At 42.3% G+C, this 25,095-nt stretch overlaps 1 protein-coding gene across 1 annotated transcript; it reads left to right on the plus strand.

Moving 5' to 3' along the window:
* Positions 1-5,215: 5,215 nt before the first annotated feature.
* On the plus strand, positions 5,216-18,809 carry LOC124128298 (arylsulfatase B-like). The gene is made up of 14 exons (XM_048397215.1): positions 5,216-5,324; positions 5,923-6,034; positions 6,669-6,720; positions 9,252-9,355; positions 11,154-11,260; positions 11,939-12,003; positions 13,815-13,916; positions 14,335-14,398; positions 15,328-15,425; positions 15,914-16,050; positions 16,711-16,769; positions 17,090-17,213; positions 17,588-17,730; positions 17,901-18,809. Exons 1-14 carry the CDS (start codon positions 5,228-5,230, stop codon positions 18,071-18,073), a joined length of 1,437 nt encoding a protein of 478 aa, XP_048253172.1. The 5' UTR covers positions 5,216-5,227; the 3' UTR covers positions 18,074-18,809.
* Positions 18,810-25,095: the final 6,286 nt, after the last annotated feature.

Here is a 25,095-nt window from a genome sequence, read left to right on the forward strand (position 1 = left end):
ATGCTTTGCAAATCCTGCAGTCGACCGAAATCTTCATGACACTTTACGAACCGGATTTCGATTTCGGTGCGCGATTTTGATTGGACTATGCATAGACTCGTTAGTCCAGCCAAAATGTAACTCCATAATACCAGCCTAGTTCGGCAAGGGTGGAAACTGGACTTATATAGTCAGTTATTTCACTTGCCTCGGGAAGATGGTTTGTTGCCGGAGTGAAAGTCTTCACAAGAGGTTTTTCCAAAGAGTTCACACACCCTCAACATGTGTGCATGGGAATCTTTACGTAAGGGTGCATAGATAAGAGGGTTTGTTTGGTGACTGATTGTTGATGCAAATCACAAATTCAACATGGCTGTCATTACGACCATGTATAAAAGAAGATTGGTATTCTCTTTGAGATATTTTTCTGTGAATGTTTCAAAGCATACAATTTCCTACTTCGAAAAGGATAAGTAAACACGATACTCGACAAATTGTATAGATGACATCCAATGGACAATTTACGATTGGAGTTAAAACTTTTGGAAAATCCTCCCCGGTTTTCGGGGGAGGGGGTGGGTGGATTTTCAAATATTTTAAGGTCCTCGGATTCATCAGTACACAGAGGAAAGCAGGTCGACATGAGCCTAATATTGGTCCTCTAGAAGATCCGACAACGACGGGAGTCGCCGGTGGCTCAGTCGTCACAGACGCCGCAATTCGCTGTGCAGAGTTGCGTCCATTGGGTACAGAAACCTAAGATCATGGGTTTGTCAGCACTATACCCGTGGGTTTCACCAAAGTGGTAAACGTCGGAGTCCTGCATTTCTGACGAAGGACGCTACTCTGCGCAGCGAATTGCGGCGTCTAAGAAGACTGGGGCACCCTGCCACCTTATGAAATAGAAGAGTGAGTGAGTGAGTATGGCTTTACGCCGCTTTTAGCAATATTCCAGCAATATCACGGCGGGGGACACCAGAAATGGGCTTCACACATTGTACCCATGTCGGGATTCGAACCCGGGTCTTCGGCGTGACGAGCGAACGCTTTAACCACTAGGCTACCCAACCGCCCCTGACATTAGAAAGTGTAGAACATTGGCGTATTAAGAGGATAGTCTTATCAAACATAAATGCAGATAAACCATTTTAAGATGTGAAAAACACCATGTTTGAATACGCCCATATGCTTGGAATATGTGTTGCCAACAAGAGATGTATGAAAGAACGAACACACTTCGATAGAACAGAGGGGGGCACGGGTGGCCCAGTCGTCTAAGGCGCCGCGATTCGCTGTGCAGAGTTGCGTCCCTTGGGCACGCCAGAAACCTATGATTGTGGGTTCGAATCCCGGTTCGCCCCAATTATGTTTCTAGGTTTGTCAGCAACATACCCGTGCTCGTGGGTTTCACCGAAGTGATTAACGTCTGGGACCTGCATCACTTCGGGCTTTTCTCCCACATTAAGCTGACACGCCGCGATATAACTGGAATACTGTTAAAAGCGGCGTTAAACCCAACTCACTCACTCACTCACTCGATAGAACAGAGACATATGCAGTGCGGGTAAACATGAGTCGTGAGGACTATGACGCTCTGTTGAAGGACGAGTATTTCTGGCTTGAAGATGTCACACGCCGAGACTATACGCCACGACGATTAAAAGACGATTAATGCAATTGTAATAATGTGTAATAAACGAACAATGAGTATATTGCCATTTATGTGTGCTAAAAAATCTAATGATGCTGTTGAACCTGCTCACGTGGAATATACGTGGTATTCTGCATCACACCGAGATCAACTCTAATATACCAGGAGATGCAGATGTTATAGCGATACAGGAGAAATGGTTGACCATCAGTAGTCCTCACAGATTGAGTGAGTGAGTGAGTGAGTATGGTTTTACCCCGCTTTTAGCAATATTCCAGCAATATCACGGCGGGGGACACCAGAAATGGGCTTCACACATTGTACCCATGTCGGGATTCGAACCCGCGTCTTCGGCGTGCCGAGTGAACGCTTTAACCACTAGGCTACCCGACCGCCCCTCTCAAAGATTGAATGGGCTTCACGGTCCCCGACCACTATGCTGTATATGTGTATGTGTACGATGACAGCAGCAACTCTGCACGTTGTTCTGGTGGCATTGCTCTACTACATAACAACAGCTCCATGTGGAATGTACAATGTCTAACTAGCTCTCTAATTGTGCTATAGCTGCAAAGGCGAATCCCGGAACCCCCTTTAAAACAACAAATTTAATTAGATGTATGCAGTATCATTATCTGAGGAAGGAGTTTGATATTTGATCCCTCCCTATAAAAAAATATGGATCTGTCCTTGATACATATTGTATCGGTAACTCTGGTTCATGTGAACGTCCGCCCTTGAGCTGTGAGATTACATCATCCGCGTGCATGTGATATGTATGTTGTGTGCTGTCGTCTTCCCTCAACTGACAGCTTGATATAGACGTACAACAAGGCATGTTATGTGATATGTATGACTCACTGTGACACTCACTCAAGGTGATACTGTTCTCCTTTAAAACCTCAACGCTGACATGCCAAAGGTTGTTACGTCATCACAAGATAAACATTTATCTAGATTTGTCAGCACACCATGTTTATTAAATACAATGGACGAGTACATATTTAGAAGTTAAGACAATATCAGTAAACCGCTAATAGATTATATCATCACACCATCTACAGTAAACTACGGTTATAACGAACATGCTTATAACGAACTAACGGATATAACAAACTAACTTTTTAGTCCCGACTATTTGCTGTAGTTATACTGTATATATGCTTATAACGAATTACGGTTATAACGAACTAAGATTAGTAGTCCCTTTGAGTTCGTTATAACCGTAGTTTATGTAATTTAAAAAGTAAGGTAGTATTAAAATGTTTCCTCGGTACTACTTATGAAACGTCTGATCACATCCCTTGTGGGACATCACTTTGTATAGACCCGTGTACTAAACATTCGACAAAGGATAACTGTTTTATTAAATGGAGTACGGTAACTAATGGTGATATAGCATCTTACAAAACTCTCCTAATGAACTGTTATCTCTTACAGACAGTGACTATACGAGTACTACACTGGACGACATTGAGACTTGCAATACCATGAGAGTGGAATGAAAGTTATATAATCAGATGCCACACACAATGTATTCTTGAGGGTAGTTTTAATGCAAATCTGAAACCAGTGTGGAAGGTTGGTTGGTTGGTTGGTTGGTTGGTTGTTTAACGCCGCACTCAGCAATATTCCAGCTATATGACGGCGGTCTGTAAATAATCGAGTCTGGACCAGACAATCCGGTGATTGACAACATGAACATCGATCCACGCAATTGGGATCGATGGCATGCATCAACCAAGTCAGCGAGCCTGACCACCCGATCCCGTTAGTCGCCTTTTACGACAAACATAGTCACCTTTTACGGCAAGCGTGGGTTGCTGAAGACCTTTTCTACCCCGGAATCTTCACGGGTCCACTGTGGAAGGAGGACGATCTAAATTTAAATGATGCACATTGTAATATGTGAGGGACAAAGCGGTGTGAAGAAAAACCCAGAGAAGAGAATGCTTAATGCAGTTCAAGGAAGAGAGAATTCGGACAAGGTCATAGACAACTAAAACGTCATTTTTGTTAAATCTGGAAGTGGGCTGGATAAAACCCATGTGGTGCTGATACCTTTATAAATGAGTTCATAAGCTTCGCAAACATAAAACTGGGATGGAAAAATCGTGATTACAATAACAGATTTGCTAATGACCCCAATGGTATAGTGATATAATATGTTTGTTTGTTTGTTGTTTAACGCCGCACTCAGAAATATTTCAGTTTTGTGACAGCGATCTAAAATCATCGAGTCTGGACCAGATAATCCAGTGATTGACATCATGTGCATCGATCCAAGCAATTGGCATAAGGTTAACATGCATCAACCATGTCAGTGAGCCTGACCACACGATCCCGTTAGTTGCCTTTTACGACAAGCATAGTCGCCTTTTACGGCAAGCAAGGGTTGCTGAAGACCTATTTAACCCCGGATCTTCACGGGTCTTTCGAAGGTCCTGGCACACAGATAAATCATTGACTATATCAATTATATAAAAAAATGAAAACAAAGGGAAAAGCTTTCGCCTTGTCTCACTCCCACAAATGAGGAAAATAGTTATCAGGTCTTACACAGGACATAACGTGTCTATAAGTATTGCAAAAGAAGATCAAGAAATTAAGAACTTATTCCCAGAGAATACAACTTGTGCCATAATGCGTGTTTTTAATGATATCAAAAGCCTTGCGAAAGGCTACGAATGCGCAATATAACTGAAGTCCTTTGCTGAGAACAAAATGTATTAAACCATTAAGCACAAACATACAATCCATTGTACTACAGTTTTCTCTAAAACCTGACTGTTTTTCTGGTAGTAAAGAATAATTATCACACCATTCCTTTACCCAACTATTGATTTACTACCCTTATGGATGGGAACACTTTGTTGGGTACTTTCCAGAGATCAATACAGCATTGGACAATTTAGCAAAAACTGGTGTCAAACTACTCTGTGTTTATTCAGATAAAGACATGTAACACACTTACCCAAGGCAGTATATACAACTTATATAGACCCCCTGCTGAAACCCATGTCTCGCAGGAGTGGCTACGATACAAGTGTAACTTTGAGTGCTAAGGAATGTTTCTGTTATTTAAGTTATTTTAACACGCGTTAGTTAAGTTGGAACCTCTAAACTGTCAAAATTAGAAACATTTTACGATTCTAATAGAAATTTCGAAAGGTTGTCAATAGGTTTCTTAAAAGCTCATTTGCAAATAAAACATTGTAACTTAATAATGAAGTGGGGTGTTTTACGCTGCATTAAACAGTATAACCTAGTGGTTAAAGCGTCGGCTCGTCACGTCGAAGACCCGGGTTCGATTCCCCGCATGGGTACAATGTGTGATGCTCTTTTTCCGGTTTCCCCCGCCGTGATATTGCTGGAATATTGCTAAATGCGGCGTAAAACCAAAATCACTCATGCACTCACTCACTTACTCACTTTTGAATATGGGACGCCTTTATTTACACCCCAGACATCAGATGTTAACATCACATGCCATAGATTTATCTCGCATATTCGATAAGTGGGTCAAGGCCACCTGATAAACATATAAAAGGTATTATCGCGTTATTTGATGTGAGATCTGTTTCGAAGTGGAAAGCTATGGGGGAGACGAACATCCTTGTGTTCCTCTTGGTTCTTGTGTCCTGTGCCGCAACACAACGCCCTAACATTGTCTTTATAGTTGCAGATGATTTAGGTGAGTGAGTGAGTGAGTGAGGTTTTTTTAACACATTAATCCTTGTCATTTTTCATATTTAGGGTTAGCGAAAGTGACTGAAGAATACAGAAATAGTTTGCAAAAAGAACGTGTATTTAAATGATTTTATCATGTATTAGATAAAGACGGGGATTAGATTCCCCACATGGGTACAGATTAGAAAGTTTATATCTTGACCCATTCCTCCGTCTGGGAGTTGCTGACACATTCATAAAAGAAGCGTTAAACACATTCACTTACAAATTTAAACTAACGATAAGGGTTTAAATTTGATAATTTCATTTGTCAATACATATCTGAATTACTCTAAAGGCAAACCAACAAAATTATATGAATGGGCCGAGCGCCAGACAGGGTAACAACAAGTACCATATTTTAACGTCTTTTGGTATGACGCGGCCGGGGATCGAACCCCGGACTTCCGCTCTCCGGGCGGACGCTCTACCACTAGACCACGGAGGCTGTCCAATGACACCAGGTGTTCGCGAGACACTCACAGAAGAACGATGAGGTTTTACCATGTCATATGTCAGTGTCAACACATATCTAAATGAATCACAACTTTATTTGCACCAAGGATGGAACGATGTTGGTTTCCGCAACCCGAACATGAAGACTCCAAACATCGACAAACTGGCTACAGAGGGGATCATCTTCGAGAGCGCCTATGTCCAACCTTACTGTAGCCCGTAAATACAATTTGTTAACCAACATTTGTTAATCCAATCTACCTTCTCCGTATATATCGCCATAATATTACTAGTTTTTATTCGCATTTCAAATATCACGATCACTGTCACGTTTTCATATTTAGCTAATGATCTGCATAGGTTTAACATAGTGAGTGAGTGAGTTGGGTTTAACGCCACTTTTAACAGTATTCCAGTTATATCACGGCGTGTCAGCTTAATGTGGGAGGAAAGCCCGAAGTGATGCAGGTCTCAGACGTTTACCACTTCGGTGAAACCCACGAGCACGGGTAGGGTGCTGACATACCTAAAAACATAATCGGGGAGAACCGGGATTCGAACCCACAATCATAGGTTTCTGGCGTGCCCAAGGGACGCAACTCTGCACAGCGAATTACGGCGCCTTAGACGCCTGGGCCACCCGTGCCCCCGGTTTAACATAGGTTTAACATAGGTTTAACATAGGTTTAGCATAGGTTTAACATAGGTATACCCAGTATCGTAATACGCTCATTCAAAGAAAGAATTCGAACTGACATTTATTAGATCACGTTCCACTAAGATTGACAGATGATATCCATATTTAATATTTATTAAGCGTTGAATCCGTCTTCTTTCATCTATTGTGTTGTAGATCTCGCACTGCGTTCATGAGTGGGATGTTTCCTTTCAAGGTCGGCATGCAAGTAAGTAGCTACCTAGACAGGCCATTCAGATGTTGGTAGATGATATAAAAGCAATAAAATTCCTTTTAACGCCACATTCGGCAATATTCGACCGACCAATGGAATGACCAATCAGAAGGCAGCTTTCTCCTGCTTTACGGCACTAATTTCAAATTGGCGACTACGCTTCGAAACGTATTTTGACAAATTCTCGAATACAAATTTGAAACCTGAACAAAAGAACATTCTGGAATGACTAATAGATGGTCTAGATTGTATGGATACAGTCGTTAAACCCGTAACTATCGTTCGGAGTTAAAGTTTTCGAGGCTTCATGATCAGAAATCACATTCCGACTGTCACTTTCATAATCTGGTAAGCGATGCTCTGATTAGTCGGATGAAAGGTCGTTCTGACGTGACCCGTAATGGGATGTCCTCAGATCTTTGTTTAGCGGTAGCGAGAACTGAGGTCTGATTTTAATCAGATTGGTCGCGTCTGGACCAGACGAACAGTGATACTGTGAGGAACGATGGCACCGAGCCTGAGAACCAGACCCATTAAGTTACTGGGGAACAAATTCCAACCCGATATCTTCACGGGGTTCTAATGACACGGAGTCATATCTGAGACATGTGCCAAATGTCTTCAGCAACCAATGCTTGCCTCAAAAGGCTGTGGTGGTCATGCTCGCTGACTTGGTTGACGCATGTCATCGTATTCAAATTGAGTGGATCGATGCTCATGAATCACTGTATTGTCTGGTCCACACTCGATTATTTACAGACCGCCGTCATAGAGCTGGAATATTACTGAGTTTAAGATTAAAGGGTCTAAATGTCAGAGACAACGTTTCTGTATTGTCGTAACTGCGTTAGGGCGTCAAGGGGACACTACTACAGTTACCTAAACGTATTGTCGTTCCTAGTCGTCATTAGTTAAGTCAAGACTTTGCCGCTCGCCTGGTCAGCATCGGGTCATCTGAGTCAAGGAGTCATTGGTCTAACGACGCTTTCTCCGAATTTTCTCCATCAGCAGTCATACTCGCATGATAAAGTAACGCAACAGCCGGCTTTATACTCACAATAGCTTTACCTTCTCGTCACTCCATCTATCAATACACGACAGGATCAGACCGACCAGGGTCGCCACTGAGTGAGGAACCTATTACGATCGTGATTCGACTCGGTCGCTGGTAAAACCGCGCACACCTTTTCTAACAGTGACAATATCATTTTAAAGTGTTCGGGCCTGAACCTTCTTTGTCACATGTCATCATAGATGATTCTAATTGGTTAAGAACAATATCAGACCATGAACTCGTGCTTGTGGCATTATTCTATTGAATAATTAGTGACAACAACACCGAACCTAGCTGTCCCGAAATACCATGTAGCTGTCATCGCCCTATTGGTGCCCTGATTGTTTCCGTCAATTGATATATTGTTTGGGTGAGGAGAGGTGAAATGGGGTTTAACGTCGCGTCCAATATTATTGCACTTATATCGACGTGCATGTACGTGTGTGTGTTTGTGTGGCTGCTTGTACTTGTCCGGACTGATGCCGATTTAAAGTGCTAGCTCACTGAGATACCGTGCCGCAGTTTAACATGAATACCCTACTCAGACACAGTATACTGATTCCGGGCCAACCAGTCCTTGTTTTAGCCCCTTAATGCCGAGCGCCAGACAGGGTAACAACAAGTACCATCTTTTAACGTCTTTTGGTATAACGCGGTCGGGGATCGAACCCCGGACCTTCCGCTCCCCGGGCGGACGCTCTACCACTAGACCACGGAGGCGGTCGATATATTGTTTGGTGCGTCGTTTGAAGATACTGTCACATGCACTGTATGATGGGCTTGTGCCCCCTTTACGGAAATAAGCACTTTCTCATTCATTCTCAAGGGATGATAGATACTCCTTTTCAACCACAATTAATTTGTTACTGCTATTTTGTAGAATACAATTGTCTTTTATTGACTTAAATGAGGTGGGTTTAACACCGCTTTGAACAGTATTCTAGTTATATCACGGCGTGTCATCTTGATGTGGAAGGAAATCCCGTAGGTTGACCACTTCGTGCCAGCTACGGGGGCACGGGTGGCCCAGTCGTCTAAGGCGCCGCGATTCGCTGTGCAGAGTTGCGTCCCTTGGGCACGCCAGAAACCTATGATTGTGGCATCGAATCCCGGTTCGCCCCGATTATGTTTCTAGGTTTGTCAGCACCATACCCGTGCTCGTGGGTTTCACCGAAGTGGTAAACGTCTGAGACCTGATATCACCTCGGGCTTTCCTCCCACATTAAGCTGACACGCCGCGATATAACTGGAATACTGTTAAAAGCGGCGTTAAACCCAACTCACTCACTCACTCACTCGTGCCAGAAACCAATGATCATGGGTTCGAATCAATATTCAAACAAATTATGATTCAAAATTTGTCAGCAATAGCTCTGCATAGCGAATACAGGTGCCTTAGGCGACTGGGTCACCTGTGCCTCCTTTTATGGATATAATAGTACTTATACAAAATATGATTTTCAATTTCTAGCACATAGTTATTAGCGACAGCCAGGCTGCATGTGTGCCTCTCAACTACACCTTCCTGCCACAGGAGTTGAAGAAACTTGGCTATGCTACCCACATGGTTGGCAAGTACGTCCACAAAAGCCCCAACAACTTTAACACGATACAGCCTGCCCACTGTCCAGATCGACCCGTGAAGATCCGGGGTAGAATAGGTCTTCAGCAACCCATGCTTGCCGTAAAAGGCGACTATAGCTGTCGTTAGAGGTGACTAACGGGATCGTATGGTCAGGCTCATTAAAATCAGATCAGATCTCGCTGCCGCTAAACAAAGATCTGAGGACATAACGGGTCACGTCAGAACGACCTTTTGCGAACTTGGACCGACAACTGAAATGACTAACAAGAAGTCGACATCAGCCAATTAGAAAGCAGCTTTCTCGAGCTTTACGACACTCGTTTCAACCTGGCGACTTCCATTTCAGACTTGAAAAATATGATGACACAGTTTTCAATTACAATTTTGAAAACTGAACAAACGAACATTCCGGAATGCCTAATATATGGTTGAGATTGTATGGCAGTGCTTCCCACGTACTGTTCAACGCCACCTCCGTTCAAACGTTTATCCCACTGAAGCGAGGGATATACGATAAATTTGACGGAATCAGTCGTACCGGTTGTAACTGTCGCTCGGCATACCCCGTGTTAACGTTTTGGAGGTTGCATGATAAGAAAACATTTTCCGACAGTCACTTTCATGATCTGGTAAGCGACGCTCTGATTGGTCGGATGAAAGGTCGTTCTGACGTGACCCGTAATTAGATGTCCTCAGATCTTTGTTAAGCGATAGCGAGAACTAAGATCTAATTTTAATGAGATTGGGTTGATGCATGTCATCGTATCCCAATAACGTGGATCGATGCTCATGATGTCAATCACTGAATTATCTGGTCTAATCTCGATGATTTAGAGACCGCCGTCATACAGCTGGAATATTTCTGAGTGCGGCGTTAAACAACAAACAAAGAAAACAATGTTCAGATCTCTGCTTCATGTTTGTCGAAAGAATATCTTAATAAATCCTTTCTGGCAAAAAGGACGTATTCCAGGAGTTTCTACGATTCATACAGTCCAGGACACCACGGTAAGAATTGGTCACTAGTAAACTGTGCTTGTCGCAAGGGGCGACTTTGTGGATCGGGGGGGGGGGGGGGGGGGGGGGGGGGGGGGGTGTTGCGCTTCATTTACCCCGACGGCATCGGTGGTTGCTCACAATTTCAATCACTTGTTTGTCTGGTCCACACTCGCTTATTGACATGATGCCGCCGTATAGCTAGATTATTGCTGAGCGCAGCACACATAAACGCTCACACACGCACACGCACACACAGACCAAGAAATAGATTTCGATATTGTTACATGAATTATATCAAGGGCTTAAAAAGTACATATGATAAGTCAATAAAAAAGCCAGCTTGACTGAACTAACACTGATCACGGATGTAACGCTCTTCGCCAAACTTCACAGGACAAACCGCCTCCGTGGTCTTGTGGTAGAGCGTCCGCCCGGAGAGCGGAAGGTCCAGGGTTCGATCCCGGGCCGCGTCATACAAAAAGACGTTAAAAGATTGTACTTGTCTGGCGCTCGGCATTAAGGGGCTAAAACAAGGACTGGTCGGCTCGGAGTCAGTATACTGTGTCTGAGTGAGGTATTCATGTTAAACTGCGGCATGGTATCTCAGTGAGCTAGCACTATAAATCGGCATCAGTCCGGACTAGTACAAGCAGCCACACACACACATACACGTGCATGCACGTCGCTATATAAGTGCAATAATCTTGGACGCGACGCTAAACCCAATTTCACCTCACCTTCACAGGACAACACGTTCCAACCCTTAACGCACTGCATGTCCTGTTCCAGATGGCACCTTGGGTTCTGCAAGTGGGAGTGCACACCAACGTACAGAGGGTTTGACACGTTCTTCGGCTACTACAACGCACAGGAGGGCTACTTCAACCACAGCTTAGGCAAGTACACAACTACGTGCACTACAAACCCCGACGTGAGAATGCATCCCCAGGAACCTCTGCTTGTCGTAAGAGGCGATTTAATTAATGAGTCGTCAGGCTCGATGACCTGGATGATACCGGACCAGCGTATCCTGCTTCATTGTTGCTCACAATATCAATCACTGAATTGGCGCTTCGTGAGTGAGTGAGTGAGTTGGGTTTAACGCCGGTTTTAACAGTATTCCAGTCATATCGCGGCGTGTCAGTTTAATGTGGGAGGAAAGCACGAAGTGATGCAGGTCTCAGTCTTTTACCTCTTCGGTGAAACCCACGAGCACGGGTATGGTGCTGACAAACCTAGAAACATGATTGGGCCGAACCGGGATTCGAACCAACAATCATAGGTTTCTGGCGTCCCAAGGGACGCAACTCTGCACAACGAATCACGGCGCCTTAGACGACTGGGCCACCCGTGCCCCCGAATTGGCGCTTCAACTCGATTATTATTTACAGGCCGTCGTCATAAAGTTGAAATATCGCTGAGTGGGCATATAACACCAAACAACCAACACATAAACTACAAGGCTGATGATGCAATAATCACACCTATTCATCATAGGGCTCAATGTGTAGATGCAACATTTAAAAACTATGTTCATATTTATAATTTGTTCTTGTTCATTTGTTTGTTTACAGGTGGCTATTTAGACTACAGAGACAACAAACTTCCTGCTTGGGACTACAAAGGAGAATATTCAGCTGTAACTTATTTTTGTTATTTTTGTTTCATGACAGCAAACACACCTATTACAAAACATAAACGTTTATTGTTACCAAATGCCTATCTCTGTACAGAAAAACACCAAATAGCATACAAGAACCTGGCTTACCCATAACCTGCAGGGATCGGTGAAGAATAGGTCTTCAGCAAGCCATTCTTGTCGTAATAGGCGACTATGCGTGTCGTAAGAGGCGGGATCGGGTGGTCAGGCTCACTGACTTGGTTGATGCATGTCATCGTATCCAAATTGCGTAGATCGATGCTCATGATGTCTTTCATGGATTGTCTGACTTGATTTTTTTACAAACCGCTGTCATATAGCTGAAATATTGCTGAGTGTGGCATTAAACAAACAAACATAACCTGAAGGAACATTAACAAACTGAAGCACCTAACAAAGATAACTTGAGCTCAAGGGGTAGTTGTTCTACTCAGTAGGATACAGTTAACTACGGTTATATCGATCTCAAAGGGACTACTAATTTTAGTTCGTTATAACCGTAGTTCGTTATAAGAACATATACAGCATGACTACAGCAAGTAGTCGGGACCAAAAGGTAAGTTCGTTATAAGCGTGGTCGTTATAACCGTAGTTTACTGTAGTTTGTAAATTTCCAACGTTTCGAAAGTTGACGCATTTCTGCACAAATCTGAGGCGCCACACTTCCCTCGGGTGTTTTGTTCGGTGTTATATCGTTTCTTTATTTATCAGAACTATACCCCTGCTCGTGAATTTCACCAAAGGGGCAAACGTCTAAGGTCTGCATCACTTTGAGCTTTCCTCCCAAGCTGACACGCTGTAACAGAACTGAAATACGGTTCAAAGCGGCATTAAACCCAACTCACTCACTTCAGGCCAACCACAAACAATTCCCTGTATGCGCACATACATCTTTAAACCGCTATACATTGGAATTCCAGGTTAAAATTGATCCCAGTAACATTTGCTTATTCCAAGAGGCCACTTACAGGATCAGAATCGTGAAGATCCGGGGTAGAATAGGTCTTCAGCAACCCATGCTTGCCGTAAAAGGTGACTATGCTTGTCGTAAGAGGCGACTCACGGGACTGGGTGGTCAGGCTTGCTGACTTGGTTGATGCATGTCATCGCATCCCAATTGCGTGGACCGATGCTCATGATGTCAATCACTGGATTGTCTGGTCCAGACTCGATTAGTTACAGACCGCGGTCATATAGCTGGAGTATTTCTGAGTGTGGCGTTAAACAACAAACAACAACAACAACTTAAAGGATTGGGTGTCCAGACTCGGTGACTTGGCTGATCCTCCCTTGCAAACAGAACATATTGTAGGAGAACTAGAGTGTCGCCTTTCCACCAAGAATCACCTGTGGAGAATCCGAACAAGAATGGTCCCCAGTAACCTGTGCCGAACGTAAGTTTATTTTGTATTTTGTTATTTGACGCCTGAATCAGCAATATTCCAGCTATATGACGGCGATCTGTAAAAAGATCCAGTGTGACCAGACAATCCAGTGATTGACATAATGAGCATCGATCTACGCATTTGGGATACGATGACATGCATCAACCAAGTCAACGAGCCTCCCGTTAGTCGTCTTTTACAAGCATGGGTTGCCGAAGACCAGTTCTAACCCGGATCGTCACGGGGTCTGGTCGTAAGATGCGACTTAGTGGATCGGGTGGTGACATGGTTGGTTGCGTTTCATCGGCGGCGTGATCGTGGCTCATAATAACAACCACTTGATAAATCGAGTGACTGATAGTGTAATCTACTATTACAAGAAACAGATGTCCGTCCGTGTTTCAGTATACATTCGCCCAGAAAGCTGTTGACATCATCCACGAACACAACGTCTCCCAGCCGCTGTTTATGTACCTGCCCTACCAGAGCGTCCACGATCCAATGGAGGTAGGGTCATCTTCGAGTCTATGGAACTGTGTGTGTTTTGTTACAAAAAGAAACGTACATATTTTCATGTACATAAGCAATTTTTTACAAACATTCATTGACTGTTTTTTACATATTTCTGAAGGCTACAATAGAATATAACTTTCAAATCTAGACGTTACAATTATCATTGACTATGACAGTTATTGTGAGCATTAGCCCATCGGTATATGAACATCGTTGAATCTAGTAAACTATTTGCGTTGAGCTACAGACAAGGCGTACATAATATATGCAATGTATTTAGAACATATTTGACAATTTAATTCAATGGTTCATTTCCGAAGGAAAGAAATGATTGCTAACCCCATCACTGAATATGACGGTTATCTGGAGCATTAAGCACTTAGACACATGACAACGTTCTCGTTCTATTTAGGTTCCCGTAGAGTACTTCAACATGTATCCTAATGTGATGAACCAAGGTCGCAGGACGTACTCAGGTATTTTAGTATCCTTTAAATTGTAGTTCCACGTTCATCCACCAGGGGCGGTCGGGTAGCCTAGCGGTTAAAGCGTTCCCTCGTCATGCGGAGACCCGGGTTCGATTCCCGACATGGGTACAATGTGTGAAGCCCATTTCTGGTGTCCCCCGCCGTGATATTGCTGGAATATTGCTGAAAGCGGCGTAAAACCATACTCACTCACTCACTCACTCACCCACCAGCATGATATCATGACGTAGCCAAACAGTTGCAGCGAGCTACATGTTCTACATTTCCATTTAAAGTTGGCAAAAACATTATGGATAACAACGTCGTTATTACACTGTAATAGCGACCTTTTGGTGTAAACATCCTAATACTGTTATCACGCAATACTGAATAATGAACTTGGTACTGCATTTTATATATGAAGGGGGGGCACGGGTGCCCCAGTCGTCTAAGGCGCCGCGATTCGCTGTGCAGAGTTGCGTCCCTTGGGCACGCCAGAAACCTATGATTGTTGGTTCGAATCCCGGTTCGCCCCGATTATGTTTCTAGGTTTGTCAGCACCATACCCGTGCTCGTGGCTCTCACCGAAGTGGTAAACGTCTGCATCACCTGCATCACTTCGGGCTTTCCTCCCACATTAAGCTGACACGCCGTGATATAACTGGAATACTGTTAAAAGCGGCGTTAAACCCAACTCACTCACTCACTATATGTGAGGGATTAACGGTAACAACTGTTATCCTACATGAGAGGGATTACACGAGTAGGTGAACCAATAACAACATAAGGATTCTAATGTAACAACATTATGGACAGAGAACATACATCGAGGAAACCAATAGAACCAGCATGGCATGCGATACACACGTGACAAAAATAATGCTATTTACTACCTGCAAATCATATATTGTTTAGGTAATGACATGGCTTCTCTCTAGGAATGGTGACGGCCCTCGACGATGCAGTTGGGAACGTGACAATGGCACTTAAAGAGAAGGGCCTGTTTGAAAACACACTCATTCTCTTCACAGCTGACGTAAGGAACGTCATCTTCCTCTGTGACTAAATAAAGACAAATAAATGGTCGAGAAAACCATCATAAATCCTCATGATAAGGACATCAAAAGAGTTTTATGGCGACGTAAGTTGGCCAAGCATTGATAATAATGACGCGAATTTGAATTTTTCTCAGGTAAGGTTGAATTTTTATATTCTTTGTTTTGAAAACAATACTGTCGAGGGAGTAACATTTCTCATTCCTTCCCACCAAGATTACCAGTAAACCTAACTGGGCACACATTGGACTCGTCCCTTTAATTCGATGTGATAGGTCAAGCATGAATTATACAGTCTCATGGAATTTTGTAATAAAAATGACTGACGCAGGATTTGAAGTAACACGCCGATATCCGAGAAACATGTTGGTAGCCTTAACACGGGTATTATAAGTTACAGTTTGTACAGAACAATCTGATTTAATAACTTTGTTGCATGTTGTTATACCCCAATTATTTGTCACCCCAGAACGGCGGCCCTATAACAAGTTATGCCAACAACTGGCCTTTGAGAGGAGGGAAGCACACGATCTGGGAGGGGGGCACGAGGGGGGCATCATTCATGTACGGCACCGGCTTGAAAAAAACAAAGACAACTTACAATGGGTTTGTACATGTTTTATCTGATCAGCATACTTCAAATGTTGGAAATTTGTTTTTTGTTTTAAGACGTCTAACGGAGTGTTAATGTTGACCTTAACGATTTCTTACCAGTTGACACTCAAAGATATATATGCCTAAAGAAGATCAATCTCATTAAAATCAGACCTCAGTTCTCGCTACCGCTAAACAAAGATCTGAAGACACCCCATTCACGTCTGAACGACCTTTCATCCGACCAATCAGAGCATCGCTTACCAGATTATGAAAATGACAGTCAGAATGTGATTTTTTATCATGCGGCCTCGAAAACTTTAACTCCGAACGATAGTTACGGGTTTAAGGACTGTATCCATACAATCTAGACCATCTGTTAGTCATTCCAGAATGTTCTTTTTGTTCAGGTTTCAAATTTGTAATCGATAATTTGTCAAAATACGTTTCGAAGCGTAGTCGCCAATTTGAATTAGTACCGTAAAGCACGAGAAAGCTGCTTTCTGATTGGTCATTCCATTGGTCGGTCAAAGTTTGCGCAAGGTCGATCTGACGTGACCCGTAATGAGATGTCCTCAGATCTTTGTTTAGCGGTAGCGAGAACTGAGATCTGATTTTAATGAGATTGAAAGAAGATATGACAGATTTAAAAGAGCACCTGTGTTATTACAGAATGATGCATGCTGTAGACTGGAAGCCAACATTGGTGACAGCAGCTGGTGGCACTCCTGGTAATAAAGATTGCCTGTTTGGAGAGCGTCTTACCCACCAATACATGTTTAAATTTCCTTGACACCGAATAAGTGCGCAGCCGTATTAGCCTTTTTAATACCCAATAATACTCTTTGTGTTGGTTAAACATGTAACGAGAAAAATGTAATTTCAGTTAAAATATTCAAACCCTTCTTACCAATGATAATATTACGTCATACAAAAGTCAGGACGTCATTTAACAGCTGAAAGATTTTTATAACAATATTGAATGCCACAATGCGGTTTCAGAATCAATGTCGAATATTAAGACAATATAGTATAACACTATGTTTTCTAGAAATGTCAATTGACGGTATAAGTCACTGGGAATCGATCAGGAATGGGCTTCCTTCGTCAAGGACCGAGTTTATCTACAATCTTGACAACTTTGAACCAGCAATTGAGGGACATGCTGGAATCAGGTAACTGAGTCTGATATAAGGTCACAGATAAGTTTTAACGACCTGATATATTTTGAGTTTATAAGTCATACTTTGTGGAATTAATTGGGTAAAAACTGAATCAATCACAAGAAACTAGCCAATACTCCTGGATACTGACCATTTTTTGGTTACAAATAGTTATAAACATTCGGACATGACAGGGAGTACTCATGCATGGAACCGACTTTTGGGATTTTTGTTTTCGAAAGGATATGTTTTCAGATTGTGCGTTAAAACCTACACTTTATTTTTCAGAACATCGAGCATGTCCATTGAACGTTGTTGTTGTTTTTTCTTTTTGTACCCCCAAAATCTGAATATATAATTGCCGACCCCTATGGGTTTTTTCACAGGGTTGGAGACTACAAGCTGATAATGGGCTACCCAGGTGGACCCGATGGCTGGCCCGAGCCTATGAACAGAACAGAGAGGGATTTTTATATAACCACCATATATGTTGAAGGAGATAGTCCAGTTCATCTGTACAATATACGTGGTGGGTGAAGTAACTATATCTACATATTAAAAATCATACATATTTCAAAAGACTTGTCAAAATATAATTATAATGAAACTTTGCTTAATTGATGTTGCAAATTAAGCACACAGATGCACCCCATTCTGCACATTCAGTCATAATTAATTATCCACACTTCTCCATCTCAGACGATCCAACTGAGCATAACGACCTGGCACAGAAGATGCCGGACATTGTTAACAAACTAAAAGCCCGGATGGATGACTACCGGAAGCAGATGGTCCCAGCTGATTACCCTCCGGCTGATCCTGCTGCAAATCCAAAGAATTTTGGGAACGCATGGACACCGGGATGGTGCTGAGCTTACATCTACCCTTTTCGCGGTCACCTGGGTCCACTTGCACAAAGCGATCTTAGCGCTACAATTATTGTAAATCCTTAAGATCGCGACCTTAGGCTTCGGCTTCAATCGCCATCCACTTGCACAAAGCGATTGTAGGCTAAGATCATTGTAAGCTACAATCGAAACTTACACTTGGACCGGACCAATCTTAAGACTTACGATCACCTTAGCGCTAAGATCACTTTGAGGAACGGGGCCCTGGTGTCATCAGTAATTTTCAGTGATCCATTCCTATAATGTTCATAACTATATTGCCGTTTAGGCAGATAATCGAGACTGGTTATTCTCTGGCGTTGACGTTTTGAACTAAGATGTCATTTCATATGTAGGAAACAAATTTGATTTGTGTAATAATGCGTCCATTGAAGTTAGTGGTGCGAAGGAATCCTTTGAACAATAAATTCATCGTCATAAGCAACAGTTTGTTTGATAAGGTTCAAAAGGAAGAGTACACGTATTGCATGTAAGACATTCCTTGGTGTACAAACAAATACACGTAACAATAATATAACGGTAACGCTATTTTTCAGAGCACTATCATTTGCAGAAGCCCGCGGTCTTCCATTAACTGGCCTACATGTTTCGTAGTCGAATTTAATAATAAGGATTGACTCTAGGATTGTTCGGTTCTTTGTCAATCCTTGAATAAATATTCATCATTGCTAATCAGTACAAACCATGATAAATTCCAGAATCTGTCAATGTTTATTTATCATGCAATGTTACATAGAAAAGATATTACACTTTAGTACAAGTAGTATTGTTATGTAATAATGTTTGCAGTGTACTATAAGCCTGTGGCTTCATGGGTACCGAAATAAATAAATATAATATAAGTTGTAATGTTTCATTTGATACCTTTACTAATGTTGGCGGTGGTGTAGCCTATTGGTCTAAGCGTGGGGGCAGTTGGGTAGCCTAGTGGTTAAAGCGTTCGCTCGTCACGCCGAAGACTCAGGTTCGATTCCAGACATGGGTACAATGTGTGAAGCCCATTTCTGGTGTTCCCCGCCGGGATATTGCTGGGATATTGCTAAAAGCGGCGTAAAACCATACTCACTCACTCACTAACTCACTCACTCACTCACTCACACACTCACTCACTCACACACTCACTCACTCTCGCGTACGTCTCGCCGATGACCCGGGTTCGATTCCCCCATTGGTAGAATGTGTTAAGTCCATTTCTTGTGATATTGCTGGAATATTGCTAAAAGCGGGTTCATTGTTAAAGAAACTACCCTCATGTATGGCAGAGAACCTGCAGGCGACAAGACACACACACACACACACACACACACACACACACACACACAACGCCATTCTCACTGGAACCACGCTGAGGTATGGCTGAAAATCTTTGTTTTAGCTGCAGATGACACGAGAGAGCTGCTCATGTGATGGATGATTGTGTGGCTTTAACTCAATATATCGAATGTATACAGTTGTTAACGGTTATCCTCCTTAATTGTTATATGCAGTCAATCGTAGAATGCTGATAGACTGATGTTTTCATTAGAACAGGTTTTTGTGTGATGTCATTACGTAGTTTTGGACTGTATGAAAATGCAAATAACATCTAAAGTCAGATACTTTGGTCAAAGCGACATAATAAAATATCACCATAAAATATGTCCTTCCTAAGCATTTGTAATAGTTTTCTGTTACATTAACTTTGCCTTTGTTAATAATGTTGCATCACAAAGGAAGGTGACTTTCCTTACATCAGCTATAAACAGAATTAACGTGTTTACAAATAAAAGCAACAACACCCTTTCCATCGTTAATAGAAATCTCCCATCACAAACACATGCAAAGGCAGTTGTTCACCTGAAAAAAACACGGGACCATATGGTACAAGTAGAAATAGGGAACTGCATCGGACATCATTTTCGTCAGTGATTCGTCAAATTTGGAAATGTCCTCCACATACCCTCTACCTTAAAACTTCTTAAAAGCTTTACTGAGGCCTTGAATGTTGTAACCTTGATCAAACAAACAAAAATCAAGTTCCAGTGTCACTTCCAAACTGCACCATCAAAGAAGGAGTTAGTAATTATCATTTAGAAGACAATCATACGGAAGCCTTTTAGGGCCATTTGGTTTTTTAAATTTATTTCGATACAAATTTCAAGATACTAAGTTGAAATTTCAAGATACAGAAGTTAAAATTTCAAGATATTAAGTTGAAATTTTAAGATAATAAGTTGAAATTTCAAGATAATAAATTTCTGTATCTTGAAATTTCAACTTAGTATCTTGAAATTTCAACTTCTGTATCTTGAAATTTCAACTTCTGTATCTTGAAATTTCGACTTAGATTCTTGAAATTTCAACTTCTGTTTCTTGAAATTTCAAGGTAGTATCTTGAAATTTCAACTTCTGTATCTTAAAATTTCAAGGTAGTATCGGAATTTCTTTTCTTAAAAACAAATGGCCCTAAAAGGCTTCCGTACAAACAAGCTGGGCTTGAGATAGTCTAACTGCAGATTAGATACCTACTATTTATATTTTTAAACGATGGCTTTAGTGCAAATGTAAATGGTGATGACCTGGTCGCATGTTCTTTTGTTATCCCACCTATCCCCAACAACGATTTCACAACTGCTTGTTTTGCTTCACTTTCGTTCTAGTTATCTTCAAACCTTAATACTACACAGTGTAGACACATCAACCTGTTAATATGTTTATGTATCTGAACTTCCATGTACCTATTCTCTATTTATCTCGAAAAGTAACCTAATCGTTAAAAACGTTCGCTCATCACGACGAAGGTCCAGGGTCGATTCCCCATATGGGTACAATGTGTGAAACCCATTTCTGGTGTCCCCAGCCATGATATTGCTAGAATATGGCTAAACGCGACAAGAAGTAGTCTTTAAGTAACGTATCGAGTAATGAAGTAGTTGTAAATAACAGTCCTCATGTTCTACGACATTCTTCCAATCAAACAAACGCGACAAAACTCCAATGTAGGTGCAAACAGAGGCGGATACAGCTTATTTGAAAAGGGGGGTTGCACAACTAAGTTCTATTTATTGTCTTTGGTGGTAATTTATACAGAAATAAAGATTTTTTTTCGAAATAAAAAGGGGGCGCACCCCAGGACCCCCCCGTATCCGCCCATGGAAGCACCTCTGGCTTCTGACCAATATGGCGGCGGCCACGTGACTTTATTAGATAGTTTATCAACGTAAATAATATATACAACTCTATTCTATCGGTGGCTCTTTAAAAAGTCACCCCGTTGCCGTTTTAATACATGTCATTTAGGAGTTAAATTATGGCATTTTTTCAATTCCAAATCTAGTCACACACACTGACGCATTGGGCAGAAAACGTCCTCTAAAGTTGACCAGTTTCCTGGCCGACTCTAACTGCAATTTGACAACGCAAAAGTGTCACTGTCAGCTGTCCCCGGACCAAGGCCAAAGACTTCAAGTACAAAGGGTATGACGTCATCATCGCCAGTTATGACGTCATACCTTTTAAGTCGTCTGCAAGTAAGCTGTAAGCTTGGCCCCGTCTCTAAAATCACAATATACAGTTGACGACGCGCATAGGGAGCCGGGAACCAGCTTAGTTAAGCTGGGCCCCGTCCATTATTGTGATATTAGGGACGGGGCCCAGCTTATCAAGCCAGTGTCAAGAACGTCTCAAATATCGCGCATAGAGACAGGAAACCAGTTAAAAAAGCCAGACTGGTTTGACTAAATTATTCTGTGCGCTCTTTTATAGACGGATCCAAGTTTAGTGTGCGGGTGGAAAAGACGAAATCGTTCTTTAAATTGGTGGTTCGGATTATGTAAAGGAAAATGACAGTGAATTCGCACCTTTTAAGTGGAAAACATCATATAAATACTTTCCTTTGGTCCCCAGAGGTATGTTACATATTAAATTGTACTTGATTTATATTAGTAGAAAAGATATCACAGCCTATCAGTGTGGCTGTAAATCTGTAATCACTTTCCCTCACTACTTAATTGAGTAATTATCACGGAACTGCAAGCGATAATCCCCACCTAAACAAATTGCCCTGTGAATCCCTAATCCACAATAAGTTGACACGGAGGTCATCTCGCTAATGCATGAGCTTTTGTTTGGGTAACAAGAAAATATACAACCAAATGCGATCAGAAGAGTGTCATGAAGAACGTGCGGTAGGCACGTGACACGCAAGTGGGATTTGGTTCAATAGAGAATATTTCCTTGTCCCTTCATTTTCTACTGTATGTGAACTGTCCCTTCATTCAGTCATTGCATAATACATACACAATTATGTTTTATATTTACCCGGTCTATTTATTAAATCTCTTCATTTTTCACACACGCCCCGTTTGAACATACAAAAACATTTTATAAATTCTAGCGATGTTATCCTCAGTATCAGTTTACCAACTCCAAATCTTTCTAAAGAGGAAGCTTCATTTTTCTCTTTGAAAAATATGCGTCCTTCATAGTTGTTATCCTTAACAAAATTACAGTTGTTTTTTTAAATGAAAAATGCCATACTCCTTTAGTTTGGGTATTACTTTTTAGTTTGAGGGTTTGTTTAATTACCTTCATATTTTTGGGTTAGATTATATAAATACATTTTCACATATTAGGGCAACGAGTTTTATTACTTTCCTATTTTAGGGCTAGTTTTATCCTATGTAGGCCTAATATTACCAAACAAGCTTAAGGTGCACGCCGACTAGCAACATGTAGAGCAAGCACAGGTCGGAGTCCCTCTTGTCCAATATCCCGCAGTGAGATGTTTTCAAAACATCCGCAGCACACTGTAACCATTTGATTTCTATTTTGTGCAAAAAAAAATTAAATCAGCCACCATCTGCTTGAAAAGACATAACTCAGCCTCCATAAAAAGTCTCGTACAGAGTATCTAGTGAGCAAAGCCATAATCTTTCACAAAGACATCACCATGAGAGACAATATATATCTGTAAGCCTAATTGATTAATAATCATTTCAAATCTTTCCTGGTCAGACGCTCTACCCATTCCACTAGACCACGGCGGCGGTAAGGACTATGGAGATGTATATGGTATGACGCGACCGGGATCGAACCCCGACCTTCCGCTCTGAGGTCAGACGCTCTATCTATCCAGTAGACCACGGCGGCGGTAAGGTGAGTGAGTGAGTGGGGGGGGGGACACCAGAAATGGGCTTCACACATTGTACCCATGTCGGGATTCGAACCCGGCGTGACGAGCGAACGCTTTAACCACTAGGCTACCCGACCGCCCCACGGCGGTAAGGACTATGGAGATATACATGTATTTGGTATGAGGTGACCGGGGATCGAACCCCGACCTTTCTCTCTGTTGTCAGACGCTCTATCTATTCCACTAGACCACGGCGGCAGTAAGGACTATGGAGATAGACATGTATTTGGTATGACGTGACCGACCGGGGATCGAACCCCGACCTTCCGCTCTGAGGTCAGACGCTCTATCTATTCCACTAGACCACGGCGGCAGTAAGGACTATGGAGATAGACATGTATTTGGTATGACGTGACCGGCCGGGGATCGAACCCCGACCTTTCTCTCTGTTGTCAGACGCTCTATCTATTCCACTAGACCACGGCGGCAGTAAGGACTATGGAGATAGACATGTATTTGGTATGACGTGACCGACCGGGGATCGAACCCCGACCTTCCGCTCTGAGGTCAGACGCGCTATCTATTCCACTAGACCACGGCGGCAGTAAGGACTATGGAGATAGAGATGTGTTTGGTATCAGAGGCCTTATGGCCAACACTACACATGTTACACACCAGAACTTGTGCACTTGTTGAGGAACAAATCTAGACAATATCACATAACATCTAAGATCCGTGAAGATCCGGGAAAGAATGGGTGTTCATAAGAGGCGACTTATAAGATCGGGTGGTCAGACTAGAGAATTATTTTTTTGAGCAACCCATGCTTGTCGTAAGAGGTGACTAACGGGATCGGGTGGTCAGACTCGCTGACCTAATTGATGCATGTTATCGTATCCTATTTGCCTAGATCCATGCCAGTCACTGGATTGTCTGGTCCAGACTCGATTATTTACAGACCGCCGCCATAGAGCTGGAATACTGCTTACAACTTATTTGAAGAAGAATAACGATTATCTACCTCCCATGAAACAATGTTGAAGGTTACAATATTAGTGAGTGAGTGAGTGAGTGAGTGAGTGAGTGAGTATGGTTTTACGCCGTTTTTAGCAATATTCCAGCAATATCACGGCGGGGGACACCAGAAATGGGCTTCACACATTGTACCCATGTCGGGAATCGAACCCGGGTCTTCGGCTTGTTACTATATTAACTCGCTACAGATAATCTGTATTTTTTCATAGTTCGTAGGTTATTAACTAAACGTCAGTTTATAGAAAACTATAATATACTGATGGAAATAAACAAGGGAACGGTATTCAGGGAAGCACCTGTTGGATGTGTCATCCTGTTAAATCATCCTCAGTTGTGGCGGATGGATGCTGATGGGCATTGTCTTATGTTTGATCAGCTGAGTGAGTGAGTGAGTGAGTGAGTGAGTGAGAGTGAGTGAGTGAGTGAGTGAGTGAGTGAGTGAGTGAGTGAGTGAGTGAGTGAGTGAGTGAGTGAGTGAGTGAGGTTTTACCCTGCTTTTAGCAATATTCCAGCAATATCACGGCGGGGAACACCAGAAATGGGCTTCACACATTATATCCATGTGGGAACTGAACCAGGGTCTTCGGCGTGACGAGCAAACGGGTTAACCACTGGGCTACCCCACCTCGTCTGTAATACAGACCCTGAAACAAATATATCCAACAAAGCCCATGCACGTCTATAATATTGGGCAAGTCTAGAGTACTGCAGTATCAGTATCTGAAAATGAAGAAAGTCATGGCTACTTTTGATTCTATTTTATAACTACAATTTAACAACTATTTTTTATTGTAAAATATGTTCATTTCAGACTAGAGGCGAGTCTACCCACCGTCCT

The sequence above is a fragment of the Haliotis rufescens genome, unplaced genomic scaffold (genome assembly GCF_023055435.1).
Source record: "Haliotis rufescens isolate VD_foot unplaced genomic scaffold, xgHalRufe1.0.p SCAF_166, whole genome shotgun sequence".
Lineage (NCBI taxonomy): Eukaryota > Metazoa > Mollusca > Gastropoda > Lepetellida > Haliotidae > Haliotis > Haliotis rufescens.

Excerpts from the sequence above, each read along its gene's own strand:
- LOC124128298 (XM_048397215.1), top strand. The coding sequence starts at position 5,228 with ATGGGGGAGACGAACATCCTTGTGTTCCTCTTGGTTCTTGTGTCCTGT. Across the intron at positions 14,399-15,327 it reads AGGTCGCAGGACGTACTCAG|GAATGGTGACGGCCCTCGAC; the intron begins GTATTTTAGTAT and ends GCTTCTCTCTAG. Across the intron at positions 17,214-17,587 it reads GAGGGACATGCTGGAATCAG|GGTTGGAGACTACAAGCTGA; the intron begins GTAACTGAGTCT and ends GTTTTTTCACAG.